This window comes from Arachis ipaensis, chromosome B09 (genome assembly GCF_000816755.2).
Source record: "Arachis ipaensis cultivar K30076 chromosome B09, Araip1.1, whole genome shotgun sequence".
In the NCBI taxonomy this organism is placed as follows: Eukaryota; Viridiplantae; Streptophyta; class Magnoliopsida; order Fabales; family Fabaceae; genus Arachis; species Arachis ipaensis.
Genome location: NC_029793.2, coordinates 22,938,674 through 22,947,569, shown reverse-complemented (window position 1 = coordinate 22,947,569; position 8,896 = coordinate 22,938,674). Strand labels below are relative to the sequence as shown.

Below are 8,896 nucleotides of genomic sequence, written 5' to 3'. Positions count from 1 at the left end.
CGCAGGTATAGCATAGGCGGAGTATTAAACTACTCTTCCACCTTAGCCCATGACAACGATAAAAAAGTCTTGTGACCCACAAATTCAGCCCAACAGAATACATAAATTCAGTTACAATTTTAGTCTTTATTATTTTACCTTATCTTATCTTTATGTTATCTTTTTATCTTATCTTATCTTTACTTTTATCTTTCGAAAGGCAATGCTCTATATATATTTAGTTTTACCTTCATAATTCAATACAATTCAATTAATCAACAATCAATAAAAGTTCTTCATTTTTTTTTATAAAATAGTTCTATTATATATATATATATATATTATATCAAAGTAGCACTATTAAAAATAACAAAGTAGACAAACAGCAACTAAAAATATTCATAAAAATATTCCTCAATTTCCTAAACCACAAAAATAGCACTATTAACCGCACTACTACTATTCCAAGAAATCTAAATCATAGGAATCCCAAACTTGAATGTTGTTAGGGTGCCATCATCGAATGATGTATCAAACTAATTCAATCTTTCCCTTAACAACTATAATTGACACACTGTCATCACCATCACCGTTATTCTCTCCATTATTATAGGAGCAGTAACAAGCATATAGTATTAGCTGAATCAATCCAGACAATGCTCCAATTCCATTACTTACCAGGACGTAAATATCGAAAGGGTGGATGAGAGCGTATGTTGTCCAGCACACTCCATTGAGAAAGTTAGTTAGAGATAGCCAAAATGGCATATATTCCACGCTCTTGGTTTTTATAACCTTTGTCATGATCGTAAGAGGAGAGACATACATCATGATATTAAATATATCACACAGTACACCAACCACTAACGATCTTTCGTGAGTGCCATGTAGTACCAGCAACGTTATAAAAGCAACAGCGGCAAAGAACAAAACCTCTGATCCCATAAGGAACAGTACCTTCCTCCGTCCTTTGTTAGTGGCATAAATGTAAAAAATGGTGAGATAGACGAACTCGAAGACAAGGCCAACGCCATTGATGGTAACCACAAGAACACTGTGAGGGTGCACGAAAGGAAGCCCATAGAACACCCAAAACGCACAGTTTAGAACCGTTGCTATATATGGATCGGGTTTGAACTCTTCCACGGACTTTTTCTTTATTATCCGATAGAATGTTGGCGCTGGTGAGAAAAACAAGCCAAAAGAGATCACATTCCCTATAATGCCGATAACGGTACGAACAAGTGCAGCGCTCACCATCCTTCTTCTTCTTCAATGACACCCAAATAGAGAGAAAGAGTTAAGTAAGCCGAACTGCAGAAAAGTGGAGAATTGACGGCTACACCTTAAAATTATAATTATTTGTAATACAATATGTTGTGTATAGTAAACAAATTAAAAGAAAATGTAATTACCTCCTCAAGAATAATAGAAAATTTTGGTATTTTATTGACTTAATTTGATATTATCATGGTTGTTATCATTACCTCTGTATATGATGTTGAACAATCTGCAGAATGCTTGTGTCAACAAAAGAGTGAGCACATTACTTTATGAGTTGCATAATTTTTTCTCTAAAATCTGTATCGCTCTGAAATTTGAACTCATCATTCTAGACATATCAGCCTTTTATTTACCTTTGTAAGTTACTCAAAAAATATTTTAGATTAAGTGAAATCCAGATTGGAAGTTACTATTTCAAATTCTAGAAAACTGCTTTTTCAGCAAGAAAGGACAAAATCTAAAATTGTATAACTTCCAATCTATAACTCCAAAAATTATGAAATTTTAAAACAATGAAGTATACTTCTCAAAGTTTCATAGAAAATCAATTTTACTATTTTTTGAGGTCTGGAGTGAGAGCAAAAATTCCAAGAATCTACTGCCCTTGCTGAAAACAGGTTCTGCAGAATTTGGTTTAATCTCTTCCTAAGAGTTTAGTGCTCTAAACTTTTAATCTCTTTTAATCCACAATCTTAGCTTTCTCTTTTAGTTATATACATCTTTTATATCATTAATTATGCCCGAAGAGCTCAACACTTTTGAGTTCAATCACCAGCCTCTAAAGGGATTTATAGCATATATCTATGCTTTCCATAAAAACAACATACAAGTATCATCATCATTAATCATTCATAGCATGCATTTCACTTTCACAACCAAAATCAACATGTCAAAACATCATCATAATCATCACGTATGCAAATTTCAACATCATCACAAGACATTCACATCCAAAACTTACTTGCAAATGTATGTTATTAACAAAACCTCGATTTGCATACAATCAACTTTTATTATAATAACATCACAATCAATCACCTTCTCAATCAACCAAAATTTAACCACACATTAATTATCAATACATTTGCAATAAATTCACTAAAATTTTTAGACATCCTGAATTCAAAACCTTTAATTTGAAAATATATCCCATACCTCAACGTAACCCAATTACACGACTGGACCAGGAGTAACAACATCGTGGCAACAAGAAGAGCCTCTGTGGCAATGACAGCACCTTCAACGAAGGACGGTGATTCCATCAGCAACAGTGGCGGTTTTAGGGAGCTTCAACAGTGACTGCAGGAGCAACGAGGTGTCGAGGTTAGTGATCATGGTAGCAGTGATAATTTCAGCCAGCAGGACAGTAGTGGCACGAGGTAGCAACTACTTCAACCAATTTTCCTCCATCATTGGCTCCAATGGCAGCAAAATTCAACAATAAAGAGAACGGGAGCCAGAAGCAAGAAACGATCGTGTCTGTGATAGCAGCACCAACTTAACCAGCTCCGGCAGCTAGGGCACGAATTGGTTCATCTCCAACGGTGGCGGCGGTGAACTCCAGCGATGGCGACAGTAGTAGCGGCGACTCCTCCTAGCAATGGGGCTCGATGGTAACGACGAGGTAGCTCCATCCTCCCTCTTCTTCGTTGCACCTTCTCTCTGCGTTTCTCTCTCTCACATGCAGTGACGGCGATGGGACCTCCGACGGTGGTGACGGCAGTCCCAATGACGACGGCTTGGCGGCAGCGCGAAGCGAGACGGCGTGAGACAGCGCCTCCTCCTCGGTCGTGTCTTCTCTCTCAATGCTTCTCTTTCTCTTCTCTTCGATCTCTCTCTCTCCCCCTCTGTTCCCATCCTCGACGGCAACAGCAGCTCCCGATCCCGCCAGTGTCGTCCCTCCCCTATTCTCCCTCTCTTCTCCTTCTTCCTCCCTCAATCTCTGGTGTCTCTCCTTTGTTTTCTCCTTCTAATTTTGTGTATGTATGAGAGTGCAACCATGCTATGTGCGTACCAATTTAACCCACCGTATACAAATACGTATACAAATACAAACACTAAAAAACTCAAATAAAAACTCCACTCTCACTCCATAACACGCGCCCACCCCATTCTCACCCACGCGCCAAAACTACCTCCTTTTCTCTCTCTCTTAAGCGCGACGCAATTCTCTTTACCTCTCTCTCCGGCACAGCTTGATTCTCCTTCCCTCAAGCAAACTTTTTTTTTTTTTCAAAGTTAATTATATATTCATTTAAATTTAAAAAATGAATATACAAAGATAAGGGTCCAATCTAGACAGACAATGAAATAAAAGATTACCCATTAACCCATTACACTACTAACCCATTACAAGAATTAAAATATGACAACCTGAATTTCTTGAATCTATCTACTGTAGCCACTACCGTACATTTCTCTTCCCAAATTCTTCAAGGAGTTTCACGGCAGATGAATAGAGCACATCAATGGCAGAGTCTTTAGCTTCAAAAATTTTAAGGTTTCGTGCTAGCCAGATCCTCCAAGCGAGAATTGCAGTAAAAGCACTATTTATCTTCCAATTGGGTCTTCTCCTCAGCGCCTCTATAAGCTTTATCCATCGCCTCCAGAAATCTTCAGAGCTGTTGAAGGTAACAAAATTTTCAAATTCAGTTTTTCTCCCGATTTTCTTTGCATGCTTACAGTCAAATATGCAATGATTTACTGATTCCCCTAATTCATGGCACATCGGACATATATCTTCGATCGTCTGCAGCCTACTGTGTAATCGGTTTCGGACAGGTAAACCACCGTGGAGGGCTTTCCAAAGGAAGACTTTGACCTTTGGTGGGAATTGCAATTCCCACAAGCTATTCCAAACTCTCTTCTCTCTGCACACTTCCGGGTGCTGTTGGATTGGAGGGTGAGAAAGTCTAAAAGCAGTACGGTACCCAGAAGCCACCGAGTAGTATCCGTTTCGTTCCCACTTCCAGGTAATGCTATCTTTCCCATCTTCTGAGATAGTTGTTTGTAGAATCTCAGTAGCAATATCGGCTCTAAATATGCTTTTAACTAGTTTTTCTTGCCACTGTCTGGAATTGTTGATGAGTTGGTTTACCCATACCATGTCTGGATTGTGATTGTTTTGCTGGTAGTCTGAAATAGGATTAAACTTCCTTAGCCATGGGTCTTCAAATATCCTAATCCGATTGCCTCTTCCTACCTTCCATTCGATCCCTGCCTCCAGAATTCTCCTTTCGTCTAGTAGACTTCTCCAGGCCCATGATGGCTGCTGACCTGTTGGGGCTTGTAAAAAGGAAGAATATTTGAAATATCTGATCTTGTAAATTTTGCTTATTAGGGACTCAAGCTTAGTAAGAATCCTTCAGCTTTGCTTGGCTAGCATAGCTAAATTGAACGCTTTAAGGTCCTTAAAACCTAGCCCCCCATACTTCTTCTCCCTACAAATTATATCCCATCTCACCCACTATAGCCTCCTTTCAGAGCCTCTCTGACCCCACCAGAAACTCAGAATCTTCTTTTGTATTTCCTCAAGCAATGAATCAGGGAGCTTGAAGCAGCTCAATGTATAGATAGGTACAGCTGTAGCTACCGCCTTCACCAAAACTTCTCTACCACTAACGGATAGTAGAGATCTCTTCCATGTTTGCAGCTTCCTTTCCACCTTTTCCTTAATGAAATTGAACGTCTGCCTCTTAGATCGATGTACTACTACTGGGAGTCCCAAGTAGTTATTCTGTCTGCCCACATGTGAAATTTGTAGAGATTCAGCTAGGGCATCTCTAATCTGTATTGGGGTGTTTTTGCTAAAGAATACTGAAGACTTAGAGAAGTTAATAAGTTGCCCACTAGCGTTCTTATAATCTTCCAAAATCTTTAATAGTCTCTGGCACTCCTGCTCATTAGCTTTGCAAAATAGGATTGAGTCGTCTGCAAAGAATAAATGACTAATCGTAGGACATCTATCGTTGAGTCGTAGACCTGAGATCTCTCTCCTCTGTTCTCCTCTGTGGAGCAGATGGGAAAGCCCTTCTGCACAAAGAATAAAAAGATAGGGGGAAAGGGGATCGCCTTGCCTCAATCCCCTGCATGGTTTAAAGTAACCATGAGGTTGACCATCCACAGTAACAGAGTATGACACAGTGGTAACACATTCCTTGATCCAGTCAATCCATTTAGAACAAAAGCCCAACTTCTCCATGACTTCCCAAACAAAGCACCATTCAACCCGATCGTAAGCCTTACTCATGTCAAGCTTCACTACCATCTCATGATCCCCATGGTTCTTGTTTTTCAAAAAATGCATAAGCTCATGAGCTATTAGTATATTATCACTGATCAGGCGACCTTTAATAAATGCACTCTTATTAGCACTTATGATTTTATCCAAAATATCCTGCATTCTATGGACAAGAATCTTAGATATAATCTTATAGAGGACCGTGCTGAGGCTAATGGGGTGAAGCTGGCTCATGGTTTCTGTGCCTTGCGTCTTCGGAATTAGGCAAATATGGGTATGATTGAATGCCCTTAACATCCGACCTCCAGAGAAAAAACTTTTAATAGCACTACATAGATCACCTTTAATAATCTCCCAATAATGTTGATAAAACTTTCCAGTGAATCCATCATCTCCTGGGGCTGAGAACGGGTTAATGGAAAATGTAGCTTTCTTGATCTCTTCCTCGGAAATGCTTCTAGTAAGTTTTCTATTAGTAGCATCATCAATTTTCCTCTCCAGAGATTGCAGTTCTGCCGAGGCAGTACAGGGGTTACAGGAAGTGAACAGCTCCTTAAAGTATTCAGTGGCAATTCGGGCAATACCTCCAGAATCTGTGCTGAAATTACTCGAGCTGTCTTGTAGTCTGAAAATCTTGTTTTTTCGATTTCGACTTTGGAATTTAGCATGAAAGAATTTTGTGTTTTGGTCACCCCATTTCAGCCATTGAATTCTAGCTTTTTCCTTCCAATATCTCTCCTCTTGTAAGTAGGCTTCAGCTAATTCTTCCTCCAGCTGTAAAATAGTTGATCTTGTTGCTTCTGTCCCCTTTAATTTTTCCAGCTTCAATTGATTTTCCAAGTCTAAAATCAGGTGTTGCGAATTGCTAGAGCCAGATTTCTGCCATTCTACCAATACATGCCTGCATTTTTTCAGTTTAGAGAACAGCTTGAACATTGGAGAGCCATGAAATTCAGTCCTCCATGTTTCTTTCACCATATTAAGAACTTCCTCATTGTCACACCATCTTTCCTGAAATCAAAATCTTCTTTTTGCCTTGTGCTCCTCCCTGTCCGCCAGTAGCATCAAAGGGCAATGGTCAGAGCCTGTATCATCTAAATGTAGTATTGTTGCTTGCGAATAATTTGCTCTGAAATGATGTGTAGAGAGGCATCTATCCAGCCGTTCCATGATTAGGTTGTCACCGTATCGTCTATTGCTCCAAGTGAATTTTCTCCCTTCGTAACCCAAGTCCACCAGCTCACCATCACTAATGAATTTATTGAAAACCTCTATTGATGAGGCCGACTTCATTCTTCCTCCCTCTTTCTCATGGTAGGCGGAGATGGCATTAAAGTCGCCTATCACAAGAAAATAGGGGCTGGCTGTCATTTTGATCTCCATAATTCTTCGGAATTGATTAAACCGAATGTTGTCATCACAATGTAGGTGAACAGCAACTACTTCCCATTTTCTTTGTTTGGTAGGGTCTGTCCACTCAAAGAAAATAAAGAAGTCATCGCTAGAAAGAATTGAGACAACTGCATTATTCTTCCATGCCAGCACTAGCCCACCAGATTGACCCCTAGGATCCACACAATATGCCTGCTGAAAACCTGCTTTGTTGCATTGAGTTGTAACATTCGTGGTAATATTCTTAGTTTCACATAAAAACATTACCTCGGGAGAATGAGATCTAGAGATCCCTTGTATGTTGTAAACTGTCAGGGGATTCCCCATACCCCGACAGTTCCACATCATCATCTTCATTGGTCACTGGGAGCCCATTGTGGGTGGCACCCTCTCCCTCTTCCGCTTGCATCTTTTCTTCTGAACATAATTTCTTCTTATTGAGTGGAACCCTTTCTCCATGTGAACTCCTTTTAACTCCAGACATTGTAGTAGGTTTCCTTGCTAGCTGCTTTAAGTTTTGTCTCTTGCTGGTAGATTTTGTGAGCTGCTGCCCTTGTTCTCCAAACACAAAGCACGTCGTTGCTTCAATCCACTTTGAATATTCCTTTTCGTCTCTTCCTTCAGCATTGTTTCTTTCTATTGCTGATCCGGTACTGATTTGTGGAGGATAGTTTGCTGTTTGTATCTTCTTTTGAACGATAGCATTGCTCATAACTTCTTCTTCCTCACTTCTTCCCTCTCGTCCTTGAGACTGCATTGATAGATTAGCCAGTCCCTTAATTAAGTTTACTGGAGTTGGCTTTTTGGCCCTATTGTGTGAGCTGTCTTTCCCTTTAGGCAGATTAGTATTAGGATTATCCTTTGTAGCACCCTCTATTCTTCCCGTCTGGTCGGCTTTCAACCAATCCCCCCACTTTTCTTCTTCCACCTCTCCCTTCAACGAATCTTCAATTTGAAAACTGCAAGCTCTTGTCTCATGTCCAATGAATCCACAATAATTGCAAAAAGTGCCGATCCGTTCATACTTTAATGCCACTTCAAGTTGTTAGTTTTTGGGACCAGCAAGCTTGACATATCTTCTGAGAGGTTTTGTTACATCCAAGTTTACCTGTATTTTAACAATGCTATGCTCCTTGCCTCGAACGTGGAAGATATCCACATCCAGCACCTCTCCAAATGAGCCTCCTATCTTCCTTCCTAGTTCTTTAGTCTTGAATTGTTCTGGAAAACCCCAAATTTGTATCCATATTGGCACGTGAGTGAAATATATTTCTGCATTATTCTCACCCTCCTTCCATCTCCTAAGATTCAGGATGTAGTTTTTGAATAGCCAAGGGGCACCCCTCTCAATACGAAGCATATCCTTCTCATCTCCAAAGAAGAATTGAAATATGTTTCCTCCATGATCTACCACTTTAAAACCCTCCGGTTGCCTCCATATAGAGTACATAGCAGCCTCCACAGTACCGCTTGAGAATGGTTTATCCGCCAAAAGTCTCCCAACTAAACTTCTTGCACAACGTTCAATCCCAACTTGCACGTCTTTCTCATCAAAACTGATTATTGTGTTTTCTTCTTCAGGTTGCAGTCTCGGATTGCTAGCAGCGGTAGCAGCGTTTGCTGCCATGTTGATCAAGTTGACACAATGACACTAGATTACTCGAAATGATCGATTGATCACAGAAAATTATAGATAGTAGAATTTCTCTGCTAAACCCTAGCAGAGCACTTTAAACCTCAAGGGCACTTTACGAAATTTGGAAACCTATTTATCCAGAATTGAATTTTAGATTTTTAGAGTATAAAATTCTAATATCATATCATAAAATTACTCGTTCTATAAATTTAAATTGATAAAAAAAGACAATATAAATAGTTATATTTACCAAATTTCATAAATAGATCCTATTATAATAAATTAAAAATTAATTATTTATATAATAATATAAAAGTGAAGGTAGATTTGATAGAAGGATATACCGGACTATGAGAATGTTGCGC

At 39.4% G+C, this 8,896-nt stretch overlaps 3 protein-coding genes across 4 annotated transcripts; all 3 read right to left on the bottom strand.

Moving 5' to 3' along the window:
* On the bottom strand, nucleotides 340-2,511 carry LOC107615204 (bidirectional sugar transporter SWEET6a-like). Of its 2 annotated transcripts, none has more exons than XM_016317304.2 (2): nucleotides 2,419-2,511; nucleotides 340-1,293 (listed from the first exon to the last, which is right to left on the bottom strand). In XM_016317304.2, exon 2 carries the CDS (start codon nucleotides 1,237-1,239, stop codon nucleotides 511-513), a length of 729 nt encoding a protein of 242 aa, XP_016172790.1. In that variant the 5' UTR covers nucleotides 1,240-1,293; nucleotides 2,419-2,511; the 3' UTR covers nucleotides 340-510. The 2 variants fall into 2 exon arrangements, with proteins under 2 accessions (XP_016172790.1, XP_020967285.1); XM_021111626.1 differs by having other exon boundaries at nucleotides 340-1,324; nucleotides 2,419-2,499.
* Nucleotides 2,762-4,369, bottom strand: LOC107615205. Its single transcript, XM_016317305.1, has 3 exons — nucleotides 3,677-4,369; nucleotides 2,945-3,229; nucleotides 2,762-2,857 (listed from the first exon to the last, which is right to left on the bottom strand). The coding sequence occupies exons 1-3, from the start codon at nucleotides 4,367-4,369 to the stop codon at nucleotides 2,762-2,764; spliced, it is 1,074 nt and encodes a 357-aa protein (XP_016172791.1).
* Nucleotides 6,521-7,159, bottom strand: LOC107615206. Its single transcript, XM_016317306.1, has one exon. It carries the CDS (start codon nucleotides 7,157-7,159, stop codon nucleotides 6,521-6,523), a length of 639 nt encoding a protein of 212 aa, XP_016172792.1.